This window comes from Thamnophis sirtalis, unplaced genomic scaffold (genome assembly GCF_051295495.1).
Source record: "Thamnophis sirtalis isolate CommonGarterSnake01/CBP01778 unplaced genomic scaffold, rThaSir2_p1.2 scaffold_11, whole genome shotgun sequence".
NCBI lineage: Eukaryota > Metazoa > Chordata > Lepidosauria > Squamata > Natricidae > Thamnophis > Thamnophis sirtalis.
In genome coordinates, this window is record NW_028261391.1 from 25,672,140 (window position 1) to 25,699,860 (window position 27,721).

Sequence of the window (27,721 nt, forward strand, 5' to 3'; positions counted from 1 at the left end):
GGGCTCCAAGATCACCGCAGATGGGGACTGCAGCTACGAAATTAAAAGATGCTTGCTCCTAGGGAGGAAAACTATGGCAAATCTAGATAGCATAATAAAAAGCAGAGACATCACTCTGCCAACAAAAGTGTGTATAGTCAAGGCTATGGTTTTCCCAGTTGCAATGTATGGCTGGGATGTCTCTGCGAAAGTTGGACCATAAGAAAGGCTAAGTGCCAAAGAACTGAGGCCTTTGAACTATGGTGCTGGAGAAGATCCTTGGATTGTGAGTCCCTTGAACTGCAAGGTGATCAAACCAGCCAGTCCAAGAGGAGATCAATTGCTCTGACTGTTCTTTAGAAGGCCAGATCCTGGAGATGAAACTCAAATACTTTGGCCACCTAATGAGAAGGAAGGACTCTGGAGAAGAGCCTAATGCTGGGAATGATTGAGGGCAAAAGAAGAAGGGGAAAACAGAGAATGAGGTGGCTGGATGGAGTCACTGAAGCAGTCAGTATAAGCTTAAATGGACTTCAAAGGTAGAGGACAGGAAGGCCTGGAAGAACATTGTCTATGGGGTTGCCATTGGTCAGACACGACCTCCTGTCTAACAACAACAAGGGAAACTGTGGCTAAGTTTATTGCTGAAGAAAAATTGATACCCATGAAGAGCAGAGCATTCTAATGGACCAGAATTATTTCAAGAGAATGAGCACCTCACTACGAGAAAGTACAAGATCCAGATACACTCTGAGTAAATTGGGTTTTCTGATAGCTTCTGCACTTTGTGATAGTGGTGACATACAGACAACAACACATAGGTTTACTTGCCTTTTGTGTCCCAATCAATGTACACTTGAGCACCTCATAGCAGTGTGATAGAACTCAATTAATTTTGCTAGTTTCTGAGCAAGAACTGTTTAATTTGTACATATTTTAATCTTGTATGTTGTATTTTAAATTTATGTCATATAGTATGCCTTATTTTTAATTGTGATGCTTCTGACATGAATAAACAAACAAACTTCAAGAGAATAAGGTGCTGGTACTAGGACTTTTCATGAATCTTTTTGCTCATTGTTGTCAGGGATCTTCTTCTTCCTAGCATATTCCTGCAAGTGCAGGGTCCGTTTTTTGGATCATTGAATGCCACTTTGCATAGTCAGCTGTGTCTCCAGGGCATAGGCCCAAGGCTTGCGCGTCTTTGTTGATGGTGTCTTGTCATCTCTGTTTTGGATGCCCATGAGGTCACTGGTCAATGATTTCTAGTTGGTAGGCAGTCTTGGCAACAGTGGAAGGTGCTGCTCTCAGGATATGTTGTCAAACGGTGTCATTTGTGATGTGGTCAAGAAAGGAGATGGCCAATATCCAATGGAGCAATTCTATGGCATGGAGATAGCTTTTGGTCCCTGGTGTGCCCAGCATTCAGTGCCATACAGCGCAACATTGTTGTCCAGGGATACTACTGTTCCAACCTAGGCTTCCCCAAAAGCATGAAGCAGATTCCTGGTCCCAACAAAACCCCTTTTATTAAATGAACGTGAATCCCTCTTATTCACATTCAGCAAAGGCCTGGTAAACAGTCTTTCAAAGGTGAAGTTATGACCACAGTCCTTATCTAGCTTTGAAAGCTGGCATGTAATAGCAGTTAGCAATAGCAATAGCAGTTAGACTTATATACCGCTTCATAGGGCTTTCAGCCCTCTCTAAGCGGTTTACAGAGTCAGCATATTGCCCCCAACAACAATCCGGGTCCTCATTTTACCCACCTCGGAAGGATGGAAGGCTGAATCAACCCTGAGCCAGTGAGATTTGAACAGCCGAACTGCAGAACTGCAGTCAGATGAAGTAGCCTGCAGTGCTGCATTTAACCACTGCGTCATCTCCAAATTCAATGGTATGCAAGGAAATACTTGGCAGACAGTCTCTGAGATTCACAGATAGATCTTCATACTCCTGAAACAACTAAAGAATGAACAAATTGTTTCCTGCGAAAGCCACTCCCCTTTCACTCCTCTTTTATTTCCTATGGGAGGGGCCATTCACCATCACCTGTGGCTTTACTCCCAAGTCAACCCTGATGTCTTAGCTGTTCTTTTCTTCTGGCAGCTCTGCACACATGCACACTGGGAACAGGCACCAGCTGTTCCTCTGCTTCACTGCTGTCTAGCTCCAAAGGCAGCTGAGAACTGCCAGATGGCCTTGGCCCCAGATCTGCCTCTGACATTGTTTGAGCCTTCCCCAGCCTCCAGGACTGGCCCATACTCTCCCCAACCTCCTCACTGTCCAACCTGCTGCCACTCTGCTGGCTGTTGGTGGGCCACAACTACTACTACTATATTAAGCTGGGAGAGGATTACAATACCTGTAAAATTGTTTCCCTTCTATTATATAATCTTTTGGCATTTCACTGTTGGAAGCAAAATACTGAATCAGAATTGCTTGGAACTCTTTGGTGAAAGACAGCTGAGTTTTTCAGATGTCCTTATATGCCCTGGCAATCTGATTACCCACAAGAAAAGAATAGCTGGTCATAAATCAAGACATGCATCTGATTTATCAGAATTATGTATCCATACTCCCATATAAAATATGTATATGTTATGGACCAAGGAGATGTTGATCTATTTTCTATGAACTTTAGATTTTCTTAGCGCCAGCTATTTTTTATTTAGTTTTTTGACTGTCACAAATTTAAATCTGACTGCATTATTAAAATAAGGCAACTCTAAATTGTATCTGTTACCCTGGGAGTCTCTTTCTCAATGTCAATTTATAAGAATGATTTTATTTCAATCTGCTGTGAAATGAAAGTAATTTGTATGTGTTTAAAATAATTATCATTAATTCAAAGGTTAGAGCAGAAGCATATGATTTCATGATAGAATTTGATTTTCAGTTAACACAGAAATCTTAAATGCAACTACATATAGTTAGCAAGCTGGGGATTAAAAGTTAGCATAATGTATATATAACCAGTTGTGGCTTTCTTAATAATCTTTGGTTAAACAAACTGTGGCTTAACACAATGTGCCAGTCCTGTCAAAGTAGAAGTATATCTAGCATCAATGTCTATTAGTTTAGCATACATTACCCACATTTTTTCTTCTTTTTAACCCTTTTTAATTTTGCATTCATCACTTCAGTGAATAGTTGAACTTCAATCCAAGTTCAAATATTCAGAGATGTATATATAGTAATGCATTGTGATACAACAGAAGTTATTTTCACTGAATCTTTCTGTATATAAACAGATTACAGCACAGTGTAGGTATACTAATTGGATATAAGAGTGTAGCCAAATGTAATTGTTCATTCAAACTGATAGAATTAATCTTTCTGGTTTTTACTTGTTGGCTATAAATATATGCACTTCCTTTGTCTGAAAATAATTTTTTTCTATTATGCATTCCTATCTTGCCCATGTATTTCACTTATTTATTTATAAAAACAAAGGGAACAAATTTTACTCATTAATTCCCAAAGTGAAATTGGATCTGACTGGGGAGAAGAGGTTAGTTTTCATATTACAAGTTTTCCACACTGCAGTATCTTTGGTTTAATAAGTTCTGAAGAAAAAAAATGAAATACTTCAGATGATACTTTATGCTTTCATTCCTAGTACCACAATTATCTCTTTCAACATATTTCTTAACTTTTTCCCACTATTTATAAGACTTGTACCAGCACTTACTGTACTGCGTTAGGTATTCCAAAGATAAAAGGAAATTATTTTTAGCTCTATCTGTGAATATTCTCTTTCGAAAGGTATTTTTTAAACTTCCATTTGAACCACTGACACATGGCTTCCTGGTTTTATGGTGGGAGTATCTAACTGTGTCAACTTTCATGCTAAAGTAAATAGAGGCAATGCATTTTTAAGTGGCTGAAGGAAGAAAAATCAGTTTGCCCAATCCATGGTGTTACCCCATGCATTGGAAATAAATAACATTGTCACATTAAATGTGATAGTGCTAGCAAAATGATTTAGATGTACCTAGATGGATTTGTAAGCAGCACAAACAAGAGTTCATCAGCTGGATCTGTAACACACATTTTCAGCAGATAAATCCTTGCCATTAAAAAAAAATTAATCCTGCCATGTCTTTGAATTGTAGGGGCATAGATAAACTAATGTTGATGCAGTAGATATCTTGGGTGCAGTTTGTATTTTTAATATATGTGCTTTGTTTACCTGTTGTTATTGAATCAACATTTGTGGGGCTATGTTTAAATATTTGTCAACCCAATTTAGGGTTGAGGTGGAGTGGGCTTGGGTGAGGGATATGGGTGGAACATGGTGTATATGTGACAGGTGGCATAAGGCCAAGAAAGGCTCTATATACACTCTGCCAAACTATAAGGATATATAAACATCTTAACAGGTTTGAAGGTGTGTTAAAAATATAGGTACTGCTTTCATTTGATGCTTGTGTTCTAAGTAATAATAGATTTGGCATTTGGTATTTCTAATCTATTTCTAATCTATACCATATTTTTATTCACTCTGGCAAGGAGTTAAGAAGACAAAGCTTAATTTAGAGGGATGAACCTTCGGATCTATGCTATAAGATAGGAGAGATAAACAAAGCATTTAAAACAACTGGTACATATAGAATTTTGAAAACAGGATGTGTGCGCTCTCACAAAATCACAAATTAGGGGTGGGAGTTACCCACTATGAATGGCTGCCATTTATTTAGAATTTTCAAATTTAGTCAATAGTATAGAATAACAAAATTAGAAGGGACCTTGGAGTCCAACCCTCTGCCTAGGTAGGAAAACCTAGGCAGAGGGTTGGACTAGAGGGTTGGACTAGGCAGAAAATCTTAGACAAATGGTTATCCAATCTCTTCTTAAAAACTTCCAGTGTTGGAGCATTCACAACTTCTGGAGGCAAGTTGTTCCACTGGTTAATTGTTCTAACTGTCAGGAAATTTCTCTTTAGCTCTTCTTTCCTTGATTAGTTTCCATCCATTGTGTCTTGTCCTGCCTCAGATGCTTTGGAGAACAGCTTGACTTCCTCTTCTTTGTGGTAGCCCCTGAGATATCAGAACACTGCTATCATGCCACCCCAAGTCCTTCTTTTCATCAGACTAAAAATTCCCAATTCCTAGTCCTTCTTTTCATCAGACTAAACATTCCCAATTCCTAGTCCTTCTTTTCATCAGACTAAACATTCCCAATTCCTAGTCCTTCTTTTCATCAGACTAAACATTCCCAATTCCTAGTCCTTCTTTTCATCAGACTAAACATTCCCAATTCCTAGTCCTTCTTTTCATCAGACTAAACATTCCCAATTCCTAGTCCTTCTTTTCATCAGACTAAACATTCCCAATTCCTAGTCCTTCTTTTCATCAGACTAAACATTCCCAATTCCTAGTCCTTCTTTTCATCAGACTAAACATTCCCAATTCCTAGTCCTTCTTTTCATCAGACTAAACATTCCCAATTCCTAGTCCTTCTTTTCATCAGACTAAACATTCCCAATTCCTAGTCCTTCTTTTCATCAGACTAAACATTCCCAATTCCTAGTCCTTCTTTTCATCAGACTAAACATTCCCAATTCCTAGTCCTTCTTTTCATCAGACTAAACATTCCCAAATCCAGCAATCATTCTTTATATGTTTTAGCTCCAGTCCCCTAATCATCTTTGGTTTTTTATTTATTTGCCAACCATCTTATCTCAAGGTAACTCAAGATCATGGTGGGTGTGCAAAGTTATGACTTTCTTCCTTTCAAAAAATTACCATTTCAGTTTGTCTTTTTTCTGGGTAGATACAAATACTTATTAACATAGCAATTCTTTATTTATTTTAGATTTCACACTTCTTAAACACCCTCCACCCCAATCTCCCTCAGGCAGCTTCTACTTTGCAGCCACGTTTGTTTTCTAAGGATGCTTATGCACCCTAATGCATTTGGTAAATAAATGTTTTTAAAAGTAGGCCCTTTAGCAGCATTTAGAGATTAATTGTCACTTTTCATTGTTTTTTTTTAAAATAAAAACATATTTTAAAAATTGAAATCTAGTGATAAGGAAGCAGTTTGGTTGGATAGAAAAAGTTATATTCACCAGTACGTTAGCTCTACCCCTGCTTCTTAAATTTGGATGTTAAGAAGGAGAGAAAGTAATAAAAAGATTCAGAGTTAAAACTTAATTTTCAATCTTCAGATAGCTATTTCTACCAAAAGCAAAGAGCAGTTGCTGAAATGACATATCACTGAACTGAAGAAATCTTATTTTAAACAAGATTTATTTAAGAAAATAAATTAAAAAAACAAATGTATAAATACAAATATGCAAAGTTGTAAATAAAATATCCCATTTTCACATTTCTTCTATGCAATCAATGAAAAGTCATAGGCTCAGGGTAAAGTAACAAACACTGGCATCTGATATCTATGAAGCAAGCTCATATAAAAAAATATGAACAAACAAAAAGTGGTGGCAAGGACCCCAAATCTATTGAAATTATGAAAAGTCATTTGCTGAACATAAAAAAAATACAGTAATGGCACTTCTCATGTCTATAAAGGGTCACTAAATTCTGTACATCATAGAAAAATCCTTCTTTTCAGTAATTGCTTGTCTAATCCTCAAACAATACTCAGGGGGTTAAGTTGATTGAGAGGTACATGATGAAAGTTTTTAGATAGCTAGTTCTAATTCATTTAGCATTTTAAAGGCTAAATTAGTGCACAGCCTCCTGGGTTTTTTTCTCCATCAATATTCAAAATTCAATTGGATGAAAGAGAATTTGCTTTAACTCTTATTTCAAAGAAATTTGAAGAATTTCTCCCATAGTCTAATACTCTTGCATTTATACACTTAAATACTTGAAATGGTATCCCGTTTTTCACCATACAAACCTCTCTTTAGCAATCAGCAATTTCCCACTTAAGACCCAATCTCCATGAGTAAGGATTTTTAAAATGCTACCATTCTACTTAACAGTGGCAGTTATATTAGGCACGAGTTTTGCTTTCTTTTCAGAGGAAGTCCACATGCAATACAACATAGTCCAGTAATCCATCTTGGTATGCAATTCAGCTAGTATGGAACACCATTTCAAGTGTACGTCTTTCTGAAAAAGGAAGTTGCTGATCCACCACACAAAACTGATGAAAGTCACTTTAAGCTTCAGATACTATCTGGCCTTTTATCCACCTAACAAGATCCAAACGTGTGCCATAGTACTTCAAGCTGGGATGAAATACTTGAAGAAAACTACAGGATTTGATGTCCACATTTAGAATCCACTTGAGTTCATAGACAATTGCCAAATTCTTAGTAAAATTGTATCTTGCATCCCATAAACTAGCAATTTCCATATCTCTCCAAAGACTTCATTGAAACTTCATTTATAGCAAGGAAGAACTCTTTTTAAGAAATGCCTTACATTGATTGTGAGCGTCTCCCTGAATTGATCCCCCATTAAGAAATAAAAGAAGGGATTAATTACACTGTTCAAGAAGGCAATAGGTCTTGTTATTGTGTAAAGAGCTTTAATCAGGTTCTCTGTGCATTTGGAAGGCTCCCAGAACCATGTTCGGGAGGCAATTCTAACATTGCGCATGATGTGATAGGGAGAAAAGAGAAGTGAGAAGATACTCACTGCCATAATGATTAGCACAAGAGGCTTCTCAAGGGACAGAGCGGTGGTGAACTGCAAACTGTGGTTTACAAGGAGAGCACGAGTCTTTATGTAGAAAACCCACATAATGCACAATGGGATTATATACCCAGTGACTGTTAAGATCAGGCTGTAGATCAGGCTGTAGTGTGCATCTCCTGAACTTGCGTAATCTAAACATTGGCTACTGTTGCTGTTATTCTTAGAGGTGATGAAGTAGTATATAGGACACAGTTCCAACATAATCCAGATCCATATGGCTACTGAGAAAACAATAGCCGTGGCTCTCTTCTGCAGAAAGTGATTTTTGAAGGGATACTTCATGAGCAGATACCTGTCAATACTTATAAATGTCATGAAAAGGATGCTTGTGTACAAATTAAAGAATAGGATAGTTCTGTTAAATTGGCACCAAATGTTCTCCTCTGTTCCTTTGGAATAACTTGACACAAGCCATGGGAGCGTGCAAAGGAAAGATAAATCTGACAGGATTAAGTTGATCAAGTAGATGTTGCTACTTTTCCAGGTCTTCCAGTAGAAAAGTGAACCCAAACCAACAACAACGTTTACAGTGAAACCAAAGATGAATTCAAGAGAGTACATGGTGGTAAGGTAATATTTTTCCAGGTGGTCAGGTAGCTTCATGCATTCTCTGGTGTCATTTTTGTCCTGAAAATATAAAACTGATGTAAATAATGATATATGTATATTTTAAAAAGGTATTTATTTTATTATTCTGTAGATTCTCAGTCATCCAGGTCATGGTTGTCCCAAAGTTGCTATTTATGGAGGCAACGGTGCTTTCTTATTTATTTTATTGTTTTATCTTGTGAACAGTTGATCTCAAGATAGTCTTTACTCACATTTAAAGCAGTATTCATTGCAAGACTGTTCTCAAGAGAAAGGAGAGCCTTCTGTTTCTCTTATTTACTTGGTTCAATGCAGTGGTGAAATTCATTTTTTTTTACTACCAGTTCTGTGAACGTGGCTTGGTGGGCGTCGCAGGGGAAGGATATTGCAAAATCTCCATTCCCATCCCACTCTGGGGCCAGCCAGAGGTGGTATTTGCCGGTTCTCCGAGCTACTCAAAATTGCCACTACCGGTTTTCCAGAACCCGTCAGAACCTGCTTAATTTCACCCTTGGTTCAATGTCTAAAATAAGACTACCAAATTTGGTCTGCAAAAGTCAAAATTCCAGTTTGATAGCATGGATATACAGAATTCTGTTTGTTGCCACCCAGTGGTCATTAAGATCTTTCCAGTTATATATTACAATTCCTCAGGGTCTTCTTTTATTTCCCATGATATATTTGAAAACAGAGAAAGTCCTTTTTAAATGAAAGTTATGGGAGGAAAATCTTTGTTGACGACTAAGACCAAAGTCAATAAATGTAGTGACTGACATGTTGAGTATTAACAAATACTTATAATTTGCTGTCACCCAACCTTTTGTTGAATTAAATGGCTTCTAGGAATTTGTACCTTGAGCCTTTGGTGGTGGTGGGGAATGACAACTAAAGCAATGTTTTTAGGAAGGATGCAATTAAATACCCCTCACCCCGCCCAAAATCTCCCTGGCTGTTGGATTCTGTACCAATTACATTTTGGGACTAAATACAAAGGCAGTCCATGAAGCTACCATGGGGTGACATGGTAGCAGTATTCCAATATTTAAAGGGTTGCCATAAAGAAGATGGGATCACCTTATTCTCCAAAGCACATGAAGGCGGACAAGAAGTAATGGATGGAAATTAATCAAGGGGAGAAGCAACCTAGAACTAAGGAGAAATTTCTTGACTGTTAGAATAATTAATCAATAGAACAACTTGCCTCCAGAACCTATGGGTACTCCAACCTTGTAAGTTTTTAAGAAGAGATGGGACAACATTTGTCTGAAATGGTATAGGGTTTCCTTCCTGAGCACAGGATTGGACTAGAAGATCTCCAAGGTCCCTTCCAACTCTGTTATTCTATTATAGTCTACTATATAGTATCTCTGAGGATTACCTGTACGTACACCACAACTTTTAAGGTATTTCCTTCCAGGATAAAACATGTTTCAGCTGAAACTGATAATCAGAAATTCTATGGATTTCCTCAGCCAGCACAAATTGAGATTCACATTTAGATATTCCTTCAGACTTCAGGCTTATTGTAAAAGAATGAACAGTAGATGTACTATCTTTCCAAAATTGTAATTACTCACAGTAGATGTATCTATCTTTCAGGGATTCAATTTAAATTCTTCATCCAACTCATTGTCAACACCAGCAGGTATTTGGAAAGAACTGAATTTTGCAGTTATTCCAGAGGATACCAGGATAATTGGTATTGAAAGTCCATGATAATTTGGTCAAAGCTAACAGAATCATGTGGCCTCAAGATCATTTTAACCCTAGGCTCTGCAATAAACTCAATTGAAAATGTGTCAGGATAATTGGTCTACCAGTGAAATGTAGGTGAGCTCCATTGAACCCCATCAGACTTTAATCAGCTATCGGTAGTTTATTGGTATTTTGTTTCAGTAAGAATTCATGCAGCCAATCCGTCTAAATTTAACTCAAGGACCAAAATATCAAATTTGATATAACTGAGAACAAACGTTGATATGGATTGTGTAACAAAAGTCACCATACATGATGCCTTACTTTTGAAAATTGTACATGAGTTTTCCTGAAGAAGACAATTTCAGAAAAGGCATGAATTAAACTTGTGTGTGTGTGTGTGTGTGTGTGTGTGTGTGTGTGTGTGTGTGTTTAAATTTGGGATATACAATATTGCTAGAGTTTCAATATAGAACTATCTATTCATTAATAAAATAACTTAAAACTGCACAATCATTATGACTGAGGAAGCAGACTTTATCAATACTAAAAGCAGAACTATTATTTTGAAAAGCTGTTTACGCAGTTGTTTAATATTCAGGATAAGATTATTGTTTTTAACTGATACCATTAATTTTAAGAATATAAGCAGTCATATCTAATCATAGTTATAAATACAAAGCATTGAAAACTTCTCACAATACTGCAGATAATAAACTATCTAATAATTTGATATGATTCTTTTTCCTTTAAGGCAACTTACCATTCTCTAGAATGGGTATTGTCCTTGCAAGATATGTCTTGACCATGTTCTGAGGATGAGCCAGGAAATAATGAAAACAGCCCAAGAGAAGACGTTCTGCCTGATTTGCATACTGTATAGAAAGTGGTTAATGATTCAGTTGTTACTGGAAGTTTATTGGACTGAACTAGGTAGGCAGAGTCACTGTAGCAAAAGTGTTGCAAAACTCATTCTGAGAACACTGAAATAATGAAACAAGTATTTGCCTTCTTTGAGCCACTAGAATCTAGCCAAGTGTCCCACAGTTAAAGGAACAAAATCCATTTATAAAAATTCTGCTTGAGCTGATTACACACACACACACAAAGATTTTCAATACCCAGAGAATATAAGAAGGAACTTTAAAAAAAACATGCTTGCTTTTTTAATCAAACAACATTGTGCAATTAGAATAAGAATAATTTATGTCACTGAGTCATAGAATGAGATGCTACATACCTAAAGCTAACTACCACTTCCTTATTTACATTAGCAAACCTTTAGAAATTACCACTCCTTATATTCCTGTATTTAATCAACTTGTTAGTTGCTAGCATGAAATCTGAGATATTTCAGTAACTTAAAATTTCAGGAATTACAATCCAGGCTCCACTATGACTCATCTGTATACTGAACTGGATGTTTATATTTGTATGAAAAATTCTTTCCAAATCACCCTGACAATGTCCTCATTTATTCAACCTCATTGTAGCAAATGTCACTTGACCTTGTAAGTTTGAAGGGCAGGGCTTTTTGGCAAGTATGAACACCTTCCTTATTCTACCATCAGTTCATAATGAAAGTATGTTTTCCCATACTTTAATCTCATGAGTACTCAGATTCTATCTATACCCAGATGCAGCTTTATAGCCTAGCATGTAGTTACATAAGATAATGTGGTTGTCTTTAATCTTGTGTCTTCTAGACTACAACTTCCAACTGTCTCTGCCATTTGACTCAGAATTTGGGGAATGAAGTCACAACATACCGGGAAAGAATCAGCTTATGGAAAGTTAGGCTAACCGATCGTTTTCCAGCTGGCAACTTTAAGATGTGTGGACGCCAACTTTCAGAATTTCACAGCAGCACACTGCATTCAGCATTCTGCTTTTAAAAATTACATAATTTTAGTGATATAATTTTGAGAGCCAGGAAATAACATTGAAGGCTGTCATGAAGAAGTAGTGTTGCTCATCTCTGGCCCAGGAGGTGTGTTTCAACATGCAAAGAGCTTTTAATTAACAATGAGGCTAAAATGCCATCAAATGTTTTCTAATCAAACATAACATGATATTTGTCCTCATTAATTCCACTATTTCACTTTCCAACTGAAGAATGGTGAAGACCTTTATTTGCATTAATTTAGTACTATAGTGTTGGATTTGGCTACTGTCTATAGTTCTAAAAGAAAGAAAGAAGTCTTAATAATGGTCCATTTCTAGGAGTAATTCTCACAAGGGAAAGAGTTGCTTCCTATGGACACCATTTACTTACTAACTTTTTATTTATTCATCAAACAAAAATTACAAATTCAACAAACAAAATTAAAGAACTAAACTCTGACAGGGATAATAGGCAGGTTACACTAGGTCCCCTTAGGAACCTCTTAAATATATGATGAGATTTACAGAAGTTAAATTAAAACTGTGGAAGTTAGTAGCTGAAACAACTGAATCAGCTAAAATATTCCAGACTTTGACAACTCTGTTGCAAAAATATTTGGTTTTTTTTTACAATCAAGTTTAAAGTGGTTTACATTGAAGCCCTTGTTCGCAAGCATTGCATTACGATGAAAACTAAAAAAAATAAAAAATAATCTACAAGTAAACATTACTATGTACAATTTTATATGCAATACCTACTTTTGTATGCATTTTGATCACCATCCAGTCCAATGACTCCCTTACATGATATATAACGAAAAATCAACACATGACTGAAATATTAATAAGATAATTATAAGAACCCAAACTAAAAGATGTAATATCATCAAAAATAAAATATCAACAAAGTAAAGAGAATTAAAAGAAATAAATCTGCATTCATGCGCAGATCTTAAATTCAGTTAAAATAATAATATAAATCACATAATATCACATTTTGAACATCTTCCTGAAAGCCAACAAGAAGAAGATCTCTATCTGGAAACCATGCCAATTTCTGGAGAAACAGTGTCTTCTTTTATCTTTTTATGTCTCAGAAATAATAGTCAACAGTGGACAACCAATTAAATATGAGCCAATAGTGTGCGGTGGCAACTAAAGAAGCCAATGCAATTCTAAGTTGCATTAACAGAAGGATACGATCAAGATCAAGTGATACCACTCGATAAAGCCTTAGTAAGACCACACCTAAAATACAGCATCCAGTTTTGGTCACCACACTATCAAAAAAGATGTTGAGAGTCTAGAAAGAGTGTAGAGAAGAACAACAAAGATGATTAGGTGACTGGAGACTAAAACATATGAAGAACAGTTATAGGAACTGGGCATGACTCATCTAATGAACAGAAGGACCAGGGGAAACATGATAGCAGTGTTCCCATATTTGCCACAGAGAAGAAGGGGTCAAGCTATTTTCCAAGGCGCCTGAAAGCCAGACAAGAAGTAATGAATGCAAACTGAACAAGGAGAAATTCAACCTGGAAATAAGGAGAAATTGTTTGACAGTGAGAACAATCAACCAATGGAACATCTTCAGAAATTGTGCGGGTTTCTTCACTTTACACTTTGAAGAAGAGACTGGACTGCCATCTATCAGAAATGGTGTAGGATTTGCTTGGGCGGTGGGTTGGACTAGATGACCTACAAGGTCCCTTCCAACTCTGCTAATCTATATCTGTATCTGATACCAACATGTTCAAGTATCACCTATACATTGTAATTCACCTATACATTGTAATCTTCCTCCTATTCTTCCATTTCTTTTGGTTTTAACCATACTGCCTGATGATGGTGGTGATTACGATGATGATGATGATGATGATGATGATGATGATGATGATGATGATGATGATCTGTATATATTCAAATAAACCAGATCACAAAATCATACCTAGATTTTTAGCTATGCTGGGGACAATCTTTGAAAAGGAAGAGGTTATACAAGGAGAAAATCTAAATTTGGTTCAAACACTTTTATAAGTTAAATTAATTTAAATAAAATTACATTTCCATCCAATGGTATATTTAAACATTATCCTCTTCTGTCTCTATTTGATTACGACCAGTACAGTTTGTGAACATGAGACTTGAGACTTTGGGGGAAGCTCATACTGATGCTGACCTAAGATGATAAATTATTTGAGCTGCAAACTTTTGTGAAAAATGCAAATAGTCTTTGGACAATTTTGTTATTAAAAAAACTTGTATGAAGCAAACAGCTGTTGAAAATGCACTGCATTTCTCTTCTGGGCAAGCTACTAACATGAATAATGGGCAACAGCTGTCAAAGTTAGCACAAGATCATTTGTACCTTTATCCTAATTGGAAATAGGGAAGGCAAAAAATGTCAAACAATACCAGAGACAGTAAAATCAAATTAATCATTTCAAACATCTCGGCTCTGATTTTGAAACTAAAGATTCTTTTTTTAAAAAAAATCCTAAATTTTAAAACTCTTTGTTCTGTGGGCGTTACTTTTTAAGTAGTAATTTGTTCATAATATTGAAGGCAGCTAGCCAGAAAAATGTCACAAGACCAGCCCTGACTGATCTTTAAATGATACAAGAAGTACAAGCCTGAAAGTTTATTTGAAGACAGCTTCTTGCCAAAGCTATAAACAAAGCTAAACAAATTGCAAACTAAAACCAAAAATATCAAAAAAAGTAGAACAGGCATTGGCAAATTATTATCATAATGTCACCCCCCCATAGAAAAATCCTACATGTTCCACTTATGCATTTATTTGAAGTCAGCATCAAATGGTATTTACCATTTTATCCAGAAAAAACTCTCTATGGAATGGCACAAGAGACCCTGCTGAAACAGGATGGCTTATTCTGGCTGAGGAATTCTGGGAGTTAAATTCCACACTGTTTAAAGTATCCAAGGTTGAGAAACACCTTTCTAGAACCTCCAACTATCCTCAGACAGCCAGGCAACTCCCATACAGGCAAGCTATATAATTATGGTACTATTTTATTCCTCAGAAACTCCCCTTATCCTGAGAGAAAACTCTATTGTTCCCTATATGGATCCAGGCACTCAAGTAAACTGCAATTCCTAGAATCCTTAGCAATATCCTTTCTATGCTGGAAAGGATATACAGGGTCTTATCTTACTCATCGGGAGGGATCCAATATTGACAAGATTGGGGTAGCTAGGTAGAATGGGCAGATTCTTTGAAAACCTTCATATATGAGGTGCAGAAATGATTCTTGGTAGTTGTAACTATTTACTATTAACTTATCCATGGTTTATCACAGAGTCATCCAGACGTTTAGAGACTGGATTTGATATTTTTATCCACGTATTCCAAGTACCTGGCATAGGACCTTGATGGTCTTAAAAGTATTGTTGTAGGATATAAGCTGTTCTAAGTAAAGCTGCCTTTTGCAATTGACTGATGGTGATTTCGTCACTGCCTATGGTGTTCAAGTGATTAGACCCAAAACACCTATTATTATTGATAATACTTTGGCTTTCTTTTGTCACAGTCATTCTACTTCTATTTGCAAGTCTTTCTATTTTGTTGTCCAGTTCTTCTTCTATCTCATTAGGGATTTGGGCAAATATTTGAAAATGATTTCCCACGATCTTGGGAACTTGGAGATGTGTGAACTTTAACACAATTCCAAGCAAGCAAGTGCAAACATCTTCAAGCTGCTAAGGACCTAGGTCTCAGCGCTCACCCAGAGCTCTCATCCAACTTCAAGCACCTGCTTAATTCTGCCTGATAGCACGGCTACTTTTGGCTTTGTAGCCTCCATGTAGTGTGTGAATTTTGTCATTTCATAGAAAATGTATTACTCTTCATTTTGCCATGTATGTGAATGAACACCTTACAAGAATGGTAGTCAATCCTGCTCATCTGTGTGAAAAATGCCAGTTTACTTTCATCCTTTTAAATTTGTGGTTTTAAATGTACATTTAACTCAAAATAGTATTTGACAGGATAAAACACAAACCTCCTTTAAAAGGGGGTGGGGTGGGTGGGTTTGTCAAGCAACCAAGATAATGTAAGTGCATATCAATTGCCTGACAAAATCCAATTGACCAGGAACATACTTTTAATTTTTAAGATTCTTTTCAGTGATGAAAGAACCAGAGGTTAACTAAGAAAGTCTACTGGAAATGAAACAGCTCTTACAACTCTCCGAAATTCCTCATACTTTACCTTTTCTCTCAAATAAGCACACGCCTCAGAAACTGGATTTGCCACTTATGAAATATAGGATTATGTAACTGAATCAGGAGAGCTCCTGTTCCCAGTGCATTAGAAAGAATTCTAGTTCAGTATATAATAATTTAAACCATTAAAACAGTGTGTCTTGTTTGCTATAATTATACAGTACTGCTAAGGTAATGAACTTCTTAATGCTTCTTCCCCAATGATGCAATAAACAATTGCCTCACTCTGATACTATCATGGTGCTAATGGCATATCTGTAGGCAAGTAGAAATTGTCCACAAATATAATACTACTGCTGGAAAACTGATGCAGACATACATAAATACAATAGCAATAGCAGTTAGACTTATATACCGCTTCATAGGGCTTTCAGCCCTCTCTAAGCGGTTTACAGAGTCAGCATATCGCCCCCAACAATCCAGGTCCTCATTTTACCCACCTTGGAAGGATGGAAGGCTGAGTCAACCTTGAGCCGGTGAGATTTGAACAGCCGAACTGCAGAACTGCAGTCAGCTGAAGTAGCCTACAGTGCTGCATTTAACCACTGCGCCACAGGTAGGTGAATCAGGAGTCGTGTTCACTTACCTTCCCTACTGGTTCGCAAATGTGAGTGTGCGTACCCATGCACTCGCTTTGCTCACGCGTTCCCTCTGTGTGCATGTGATCAGCCTTCCTCACATGTGATTAGGCTTTAAAAAGTGTCTAAATGGGATGGCATAGAGCCAGGGTGGGTAGGCGGGCCTGTGATTTCCACTACCAGTTGGGGTGAACCGGTCCAAACTGGCAGAATACCACCTCTGATGTGGATGTGATTATGTGCCAGCAAGAGGTTTGTTGACTGTTAAGCAACCATATAAATCTATCAGCAGTCTTGCAGGTCTTCCAACAGAGTACGCATTGCCACTGTAATTGAATCCATCTCTTTTGTTCTTTTTTCTTCTGCCTTTCCCAGCATTACTAGCTTTATAAGATAACTAAATATGTCCAGTATAAAATCATTTAAAATCATTTAAATCTGGTATTTTGTGCATCAAATTAGAGTGATGCGGTGGCCTAGAGTTGGGGCTTTCGCCTCACAGTCAGGAGGCTGTGAGTTCGATCCTAGATACAGACAGATATTTCTTTCTGTGCGCACAATGAGAATATATCTGCTGAACAAAACTCTGCATTGGCAACAGGAAGGGCATCTGGCCATTAGAAGAAGGAAGAAGAAAAAGGAGGAGGAGGAGGAGGAGGAGGAGGAGGAGGAGGAGGAGGAGGAGGAGGAGGAAGAGGAGGAGGTGGTGATTTTGTGCATCAAATGAGAATTTTGGATTGAATTCCTCAATGGTATCATTGTGTATTTTGGTTACCTATGGTATTTCAGGAGTTTTCTTAAGCACTAAAGTAGTGGACAAAATGTCAAAAGTAAAAATATGCTTTCTTTCCTGCTTCTTCCGCTACCATAGAGTGTCACAGGGAAAATCGCTGCCTATATATGCACATTTCTGATCTTTGTAGCTTTGTACAAACTTTGTGTTTTGTCATAGCAGCTGAAGATCTTTGCAAAATATTCATTGCTACTCACATGCCAGTCTGCAGCATATTTTTTGTCGGCTGGTTCTTCAACTTTTTTTGGGGGGGGGAGGGTGGAATGTGCATACTTTTGAGTCAATTTTTGATTCTTGCTGATTGCTTCCTGCAGTTTTTTTGGCAAGGCTTTTTTTAGAAGTTGTTTGCCCTTTTCTCTGTCATATTGCTGAACGAGAATAATGTCCAAGGTAACTTCATCCTTGAAATATGACTAGAATTTCTAGTTTTTAGTATGATGCCTTAACCATTACACAAAACTGCCTCGCTAAGTGATGGTTCTCGATTCTAAAAGGCAGAAGCTAGACACATATAACTTTACCTACATCAAAGAGAATTTAACTTTGTAAATGAGCCGTGATGGCTTAGTGGTTGAAGTGCAGTATTGCAGGCTAATTTTGCTGCCTGCCAGCTGCCTGCAATTTAGCAAATTAAATCTCACCAAGCTCAAGGTTGAGACAGCCTTCCATCCTTCCGAGGTCAGTAAAATGAGGACCCAGATTGTTAGGGGCAATATACTGACTCTGTAAACCACTTAGAGAGGGCTGTAAAACACTGTAAAGCAGTATTTAAATCTAAGTGCTATTGTTATTGCTAAATAGAACAGACTCAGTCTGGAGTAATATAATGGACCAAGTATTAGACATTTTTTAATGCTTTTGTGAACCTTTTTGTATTTTTTTTTAGTTGCCAAAATCCAGCAATGCAGTGTGCTACTTTCTGAGAAGCTTCCTATATATTTCTTTCTTGAAGGAATTAAGTGGAAGCATCGGAATCCAAGAGATATTTATTCATAAAGAATTCTCTTTCATAAACCCCCATATTCTATGACCCTGAAATAGATTACTTTTCAATACAGATAGTCATCAACTTACAACAGTTCATTTAGTGACTGTCTGAAGTTACAACAGCACTGCAAAAAAGTGACTTATGGCTGTTGTTCGCACTTATGACTGTTGCAGCATTCCATGGTCATGTGATCAAAATACAGAGTCTTCACATCTGACTCATATTTATGATGGCTGCACTGTCCCAAGGTCATGGGATCACCTTTTGCGACCTTCTAACAAAGTCAATGGAGAATTGACATTCACAGTGATTCACTTAACAACTATGGCAAGAAAGATAATAAAATGGGGCAAAACTCACTTAACCATCTCACTAACAACAGAAATTTTGGTCTCTAATTTGGTAAGCTGAGGACTACCTGTGTGCAGATTAATTTACCTTTTCAAATATTTCAATGCATTCAAAGAAATGTATGCAAACATACATAATTAGTAATGATACCAAGACAACTTTATTTCATGCAATAGCCTATTTTTTTAAAAAATTGTATTTTAGCATACATTGCTGATGAAATTAACCTTGAAGTTTTACCCCTATGTCAATAGAACAGAACAGAAGAAGTTCTTTATTGGCCAAGTGTGATTGGACACATAAGGAATTTGTTTCTGGTGCTCTCCATGCCCATACAACTAACAGAAGGATAAATCATAAGATACAAGAATAAATTGTAAGATACAGTCAAAAAGTGAAAGTCATAACATACCACAGGAGTAGGTAATATGGGAAACATGAGAAGTATAATATTAATTCAGCCCTACTACATGGTTCGATATCCTTAGACATAAGACAATGCTGTGGAAATTAGGTGTTTAGGAGAGTGATGGCATCGGGGAAATAAACTGTCATCTGCCAACCTATTTGCATTGGAAGGCAAACTGTAAGGGTGTCTTAGCAGTCAACCATGATGATTTTCAGGTGGGCAAGCACTAACTTTTCAAAGGTTTTCATAACTACAAAAGTCAGAGCAATCAGTCTATAGTCATTCAGCTTCTTGATGGAGAATTTCTTGGGCACTGGGATGATAGTAGCATTTGAAGCAACAAGAAACATAACTCATCTCTAGTGATTTATTAAAGATGCTACTGAAGATGGGGGCCGTTGATCAGCACAGACTTTTAATCAAGAAGGACTTATTCTGTCTCGACCTGGTGCTTTTCCAGTGTATTGTCTATGAAATGGACCTCACATTTCTTTTTCTAGGATCATCACATGGGGGGACCCAGAGAGATGGAGTTAGGTATAGAAGACTTGGCTGTTGTTGGTGTATCTGAGATGGGGTGGGTAATGATAGTTGACAGTGGTCTTGTTGTCTCTCAAACCTAAAGTAAAACACATTCTGCCAGTTGTCAATTCCCTTCAGTAAGAGATGGAGTCTGCTGTGGCCAGTTATATTTTCAAGGCTTTTCCACAGATTTTCTGGTTCATTTCTTGAGAGACGATTCCTCAGTTTTTCAGAGTAGCTTCTCCTTGCAGCCCTGATTTCCCTTGTTAATACATTCCTGGCTTGATTATACAGCATTCTATCTCAGTTCCTGTAGGCTTCCTCTTTGGCACATTATAGCTGGAGCTTAGCTATGAACCAAAGTTTAATGTTACTGTACATGCGTAGGTTGTTGGTCAGCACACAATAATCCTCACAAAAACTGATGTATGATGTCTCAGTAACAGTGAGTTTATCCAAGTCTGCTGAGGCAGCTTGAAAAATGTTGCAGCCTGTGCAGTCGAGGCAAGCCTGTAGCTTAAATGTTGGCTCCGCAGTCCAAGACTTCATTGTTTTAACTATTGATTTTATGGTTTTAAGTCTTTGTCTATAAGCAGGTGCAAGGTGATCATACAATTATGAAAAAAAGGTTATAAAAAAAGGTCAAGGATAAAGATCTATTATTAAGTTTTCTGAGGTCTATTCTATAATACAATGTATATGTCAGCCAGCACAGTTTATTTTGTGGTGGTTGTTATGGATATGCCTTCCACCATTTAACTAACAAAATATAGACAATCAAGCTATTCATTACTAGAGACACAATTGCAATCATGTAATAAACATGCAATACACAGTTGAAAAACAAATTACTGGTGCCAAAGGGTTGTTAAAACAGTTAAGTGCTTTCAGAATAATTATGGGTAACTATATGATGGATTGCTGTTTTGAACAGTTACTGGATTAGAGTCTTGTAGCCCTGAATGCTGATCATCTTGGCTGGGATTAATGACATATGGATCCAATATCTATATGACCTCAAGTTCTCTAATTCTATTGTAAGGAAAACATAATAATCTACACAAATGGTAGGAAAAAAAAGAAAAAAATCAGCATTAGATTGTTATGTTTAGTGATAGCTCCAAGCCAATGTCACAGCTAGGGAAACTCTTAAGATATTGCTAAATTAGATATGCCATGTTTCCCTGAAAATAAGACAGGGTCTTATTTTCTTTTGACCATTTTCTTTGGAAATAAACGCTTGGCCTTATTTTTGGAGAGCTCTTACTATTTTTTAGGTGGAGGAGGTAGTGAGAGTGGTCACCTCATGGCTGCTGCTGTGTTGCAATATTTTTGGGAGGGCGGGCTTATTTTTGGAAAATCAGGGTACACTTCATCCATTTTAGCATTTCATCTTAGCATGTGGAAGAATCAAATATGAGGAATTAATAAAAATTAGGATCTGACTTATAGCATATTGTAGGCAGTATTTTTTCCATAAATTGTTGTGGTTTTGTCACTTGACCTCTTATAGTACTTTACTGACAGATAGAACAATTGACCAGTGGAACAACTTGCCTCTAGAAGTTATGGGTGCTCCAACACTGTAAGTTTTTAAGAAGAGATTGGACAACATTTGTCTGAAATGGTATAGCATTTCCTGCCTCAGCAGAGGATTTGACTAGAACACCTTCAAGGGCCTTCCAACTCTGGTTGCTCTATCAGTGTTCAAGTGGTGGGATACGACCAGTACACCCCGGTATAGACGTACCAGTGCCTGCTGGAAGCACCAGGTACCATTCTGGTATGGTGCTCCAGAGGGCTCACCCACTCGCCCACCCTCCTTTCCTATATTTGAGTCAATTGGGGCTTCTGCGCATGGAGCGTATGGTGCCTGCATGACATTCCTCTGAGCAGCTGGAGCATCACGGAGCATCACAGGTGGTAAGTATGCATGCACATGCTGAGTGTGTGCTGCACACATGCATGTGGTGGATGCCTAGTCCTGTTGAACCCTACCAGTTGCACCGGGATCCGGAACCCACCGCTGCAGTGTTGATACAAATAATGATGTTTATGGGTGAACTTACGGCTACAGTTCTCCTGGGAATTTCAATTTAATTGACTAAACTAGGAATTGAGCAACCATCCTAAAAGAAAGCACTAGTACTTCCATGTTGTTTCCAACAAAGTTGCCCGGGCATGTCCATGAAATCAGCAGCATTTGATCTCAGCTTGAAGGAGATGTCACTTTAAGAACAAGGAGGAATGCTCTCTTGCCTATTGCCATGACTTTGTAAATATCAATCTTACATAGCTATTCAGTTATAGAATATGAGTTGACCAACAAATATGTGACACACAAAAAATCATCCATGTGGATCAATTAAAAAGTAATCCAGATTTGTGTTTTACCAATTTCAGTTAATTCAGCCAGCACAGGACTAGAAGAAATACTGCTTCTACTATTATAAAGTTGGTAGCACAGCTTTTATCTTCTGTCTACATTGGCTGCCTCTTTAATGCTTTGACAGTTGTCATGGAAATATCTGAAATCATGAAGATAAATGATAGGTGTCCATTGAAAATGTCCCTCAGGGCTATTTTCAGAGCATCATTATCCTTTGCCTTCTATGTAGAGAGATATAGCATGTGTATATAACCTCAAACATTGTAAAACGTAACAGAGTGGTTTGCTTTTTATAAGAAAAATCCCCATATTCATTATTACTTCATTATGGCAGGCGTGGTTCTTGTAAAGAGATTTTACTTTACTCAGTAGCATCTTTCTGCAATGATCACCCATTAGGAAGTAGAGGATTGGACTAATGGTGTTGCTTAAAAAGGCAAAAGGGCTTCTAAATGCATAAACCAGCTTGATGAGAATGTAGTTGTGAACAGAAAGATCTCGGATCATTGTCTCAGATACAATCCTAATATTGTGCATAATATGATACAAAGGGAAAAGAAGTGAAAATATATTCAAACCTATGACAAATAATGAAGGCGATTTTGCATACATATATAGAAACCATTATCTATGCAAAAAGGCTGAAACATTTTGTAAGCCCAAAACAATAATAATATTTGAATATGAGTCAGGAAGCCATGTTTGGGGGGGGGGGAGGCGCTACAACATGGACTTGGAATATTATGTTGTTGTTATTTAAAATTTAATCTTCAATTTGATGCACAGTCTGAGACTGATAAAAGCTTAAAAATTTAAGTCCTAACCAAGAACCTAAGAGCTGCTAAGGTAATGTCTGACTATATAGACAGTTCTGAGTAAGGTGTGTTTTTCTTTTGTAAAGTCAGAATATTCAGGACAAAATTTCCATGTATCTGAGCAATACTTTGGGTATTGCTTCAAAGTCATTGGTCTCCGGACGTGCTTCAAGGTGCTAGTCGTTACTTTTAAAGCCCTACATGGTATAGGACCTGGCTACCTGAGAGACCGCCTCCTGCCATTTACCTCCCAGAGACCCATAAGATCTCACAGATTAGGCCTCCTCCGGATTCCATCTGCCAGTCAATGTCGGCTGGCGACCCCCCCGGGGGAGAGCCTTCTCTGTAGCTGCTCCGGCCCTATGGAATGATCTTCCCATGGAGATCCGGACCCTTACTACCCTTCCGGCCTTCCGCAAAGCGACCAAGACCTGGCTGTTCCGGCAGGCCTGGGGCTGTTGATTTTTCCAGCCCCATCCTAAATTATGAATGTTGTGGAATTTTAATGTTGTTTTTATTTTTTGTATGTTCCCCCCTTCCTTTTTATTTGTAAGCCGCCCTGAGTCTCTTGAGAGTGGGTGGCATACATACCCCATAAATTTAAATTTAAAAAGTCTCCTATTAGTATTGATACATCCATTGATTTCTTCTTCCACAATCGCTAAACTTCAATTTGCAGATCACAATATTTTGTTATTTTTCCTAGTTGTTTCTCTTCAATTCATATATCACCTTATATTATAATATCAATGAACCAGACTTTTTTCTTTTCCACAACAGTGATATCCAACATGTGGGCTAGATGTCTGTCACTTTGGATTCAAAAGTCTCAAAAGATCTTGACCTGTTCATTTTCAATAACTTGTCAGTTTGGTACTCCCGGTCATTTTTGTAGTTTTTGAACCCAAACTTCTGGCAAAGCTTCAATGTATGATATTGGCAACTTGATCATGAGGTTGTAAATAATCAGGTTGTGAGATTTTTTTGCAGCCATAGAGAAGGTGATCCACTGTTTTATCTTTCTGGTGGAATAAGCGAATTAATTGTGTGTGTATAAAAATTTATAACATTATCAAATCCTGATGAAAAAAAAATGGATAAGATAGATAGATAGATAGATAGATAGATAGATAGATAGATGAAAGAGAGAGAGGAGATAGATTCATTTCTGCAATGTCCAATTACCCATTTTTAATAATATATTAAAAAGCACTGACTTTTTCCAGATTTCTTAGATTTAATCATTTTAGCTAAATATGATGGTGGTCAAAGTCACAGAGAAACTGTTATATAGGTATGACAATAGTTGATAGGAAGAAATTCACACACTTTGCATTTTCATGTTGATTGTCAACTTTTATGTCTGTGGAGATTCTCAGTCACCCAGGTTATAATTGTCTCAAAGGTGCTTTTTCAAAAGGCAACTGGAACGTTTGTTTTTTTCCCTGAGAAAAACATTTCACTTCTTATCCAAGAAGCTTCATTGGTTCTGGCAGGAGAGTGTGGACTATGGAAGGATTTGTTCTGACAAGATGGGGTGGGGGAGTTGGAAGGATCATATTTCTTTGCAACAATCTGGTTGACTTTTACATTTTTGAGCTAACACACACAAAAAAACCCAGCAATCCTTCAAAATTGGAATTTTCTTTCTTATTGCTCTGGTTTCAGCCGCTTGCTGATTTCACTGGAAAATGACTAAAAACCTCATGTTTGCTATGGCAATCTCCTTCAACTTGATTCAGTTCCTTATGTGGCCACCTCATTTGCAACACGTTAGTGTTTCTCAACTTTGGTCAGCCCACATTGTGTGAACCTGGACTTCCAGAGTATCCCATGCTGGCTAAGGAACACATCTTAAAGTAGTCGTGGTTGACAATCACTGTCTAGGTAAAGAAACTGTATATGACTCTGTTGTTATGAAAAATAAATCTATTTATAGTTAGAGGTGCTGAACCGAATACCTTCCAGTTTAGATGTATTTCAGAATGAATAGTTTAAAGAACAATTTGTTCTGTACAAGAAAAAGTAATGCTGATACTTCAGAATAGGTATATTCCCATTGGCAGAAAGTTTTATTCTACCTTTATGGGTTTTGACTTTTCCTGCCAAGATTTAAGCATTGTGCTATCATATTGTGTTTCCCCAAAAATAAGACAGGGTCTTATTTTCTTTTGACCACCCCTCCCCGAAATAAGTGCTTGGCCTTATTTTTGGGGAGATCTTATTATTTTTGAGGTGCAGGAGGTGGTGAGCGTGGTCACTTCATGGCTGCTGCTATGTTGCAATATTTTCAGGGAGGTCTTATTTTCGAGGGAGGGATTATTTTGGTGCATGTGCTCAAAAGCCTGATTGGGTTTATTATCCAGGGAGGTCTAATTTTCAGGGAAACAGGGTAGTAGTTTCTCCACTATTTTAAAAGGAGCAGAATAGCATCTTTGAAGCTTATCTTCAAAGGATCAGCTTGGATTTTTTTTATCTTTGAAAACTAAGGACAAAAGAAGGTGGTATATCAATTACGTTTCCATATTGGTCAATGGAAGCCTTTTTGAAGCAACTCTATGTATAACACTCAACCAATGTTGAGTATACACAGAGTTGCTTCAAAAAGGCTTTTAAGATTATTTCAAAACATTGGCTGTGGGAAATGCTTATAGACAAAATGAAATTGGAATCTGATGATGCCATATTTTTTTTAAATGATCTAAACAAAAACACCCCTTCCCAACAACCTACTGTTGTAGACCCAGCTGATACCTGGAATTTACTTTAAATAATATCAATTATTATGATCCTCATTTCAATAGATACGGAATAGTCCCTTGATCCCAAGGCACTGAAATCCATGAATAATAAGTTAAGCAGTATTGGAGGAAAATCTGGAATATATGAGGCCGAATATGAAATGGGATCAAACAGGACTCCCCATTCTATTTACAGAGAGTGGATTACGTTTAGCAGTGTCTATAGTTTGCTATTATAATTGAGCAGGAAGACATTCAGAGGCTAACTGTGGAAATCTCATTCTTTAGAGGATACATTTTGTCAGATTGGTCTTAATTTGAATGTTGTGTTTTGGGAGGTATGATTTATGTGGTTTTTGGACAATTATTTGCAATCTTTTCAATTTATGCTTCTTAAAATGGGAATTATCAAACTACCACTCATTATTCCATTTAATTAGTCAAAGTGGTATTGGCCAAATGCTTACAACAAACCATTCATCCCATTTTTGGAAAAAAAAGATGAAGCATTTGCTACATCTACTTTTGCTACAATGTTGGATTTTAGTCAAATTTAAGGTGACCAGACATCCTGATTTTGGCAGGATATTCACGATTTATAACAATTTGTCCCATGTCCTGGGGCATTTTTAAAAAGTCCCGATTTTCTGGCTTCATGTTGAAAGCCCAGTGGATTTGCTTAAGAAATCCTAACTGGGGCAAGACAAAAGACACTCTGTCTAACTACCTCTCTCTCTGTCTCAGGACTTTCATTGAAGACATTAAAATGTTAAAGCAAAAAAAAAAAAAAAACGGAACCCCCCCCCTGCCCTTTTACCTCCTTTTATAAGAAAAATGACCCAGTACCATAGAGCTCCAGGAAATACTTTGCCTAGAGTAGTAGTGTCTGTTCCTTCCTGGATTTCCCAGAGGGGAGGGGCACGGAGGTTGGAGGTCGGCTCGTGTGGGAAAAAATGGTGGCTCCTCATTTTTCTTTGAAAAATATTTCCCTGGGACTATTTCACCATTTTAATTTGCTCAGTTCTTTGTATTAACATCTACATCATTCTGGATTGACTTGGAGGGCCTGCCTGCTGGTAAGTGAGCTGGGTTTTTTGTTTATTTTTTAATGTATTTTAAAATAATATTTTATTTATTGTGCATAGGATTTTTTAAAATAGTTTTATTCTGTGTGGATTCTTTTTTTAAATTGTCTTAGACTATTTTAAAAAAAGATTCTATCAAAAATAAATTGAAGTGAAACCATTTTTAAAAATTCTATGCACAATACTTTGAAATATATTGTGCATAGAATTTTTAAAAATAGTTTTACTTCAATTTATTCTCTGTGGAATAGTTTGAAATGTTTTACTTCAATTTATTCTGTGTGGATTCTTTTTTTAAATTGTCTTAGACTATTTAAAAAAAAGATTCTATCCAAAGTACAAAATACCAGCTGCAGTTATTCACTTAAGAACTGTGGCAAGAAAGGTGGTATAGTGACCAAAGTTACAATGGCATTGAAAAAAGTGACTGATGACCATTTTTCACACTTAGCGACCGTTGCAGCATCCTCATGGTCACGTGATGAAAATTTTGGTGTTTGGCAACAGTTATAATTTATATTTGTAAATTGTAGTTATGTTGAAATAAAAAAAATATTACAATACTATTTTTGCGTTGTATGAAAATTTTTGTTGCTCCGTATAAAAATTTTAATCAAGCCCCACCCCTCCACCCCCGGTCAAAGGTGTCCCTTTTTACCCATCTGAAAATCTGGTCACTTTAGTCAAATTCCATGTCTAGGAAAACTAGACAGTGACTGTGATCAATTGCAGAGTTATAACTTGATTAATCTCATTTGGATTTCTTAATTTGTTACTAAAAGGGGGGGAGTGAATCTGAATCTCATCTAATGTACGAATTGTGTGAAAAATGTGAAACCCTGCTTGGCAAAGAGCCAAATCAAATCATTAAATTTGTGTGATTTATGTTTATGTGATTTCCTTTGTTCCTTTCTTTTGAAACAAAAGAACAATCTGGTTTCCATAGAGATGTTACTTTCAGCAAAGCCATTTATGTT

General features: G+C 37.0%; 1 protein-coding gene across 1 annotated transcript; it reads right to left on the minus strand.

Annotated features, from left to right (window-relative positions):
* Positions 1–6,357: 6,357 nt before the first annotated feature.
* Positions 6,358–10,901, minus strand: SUCNR1 (succinate receptor 1). Its single transcript, XM_014055339.2, has 2 exons — positions 10,705–10,901; positions 6,358–8,285 (listed from the first exon to the last, which is right to left on the minus strand). Exons 1-2 carry the CDS (start codon positions 10,705–10,707, stop codon positions 7,341–7,343), a joined length of 948 nt encoding a protein of 315 aa, XP_013910814.1. The 5' UTR covers positions 10,708–10,901; the 3' UTR covers positions 6,358–7,340.
* Between the last annotated feature and the right edge of the window lie 16,820 nt (positions 10,902–27,721).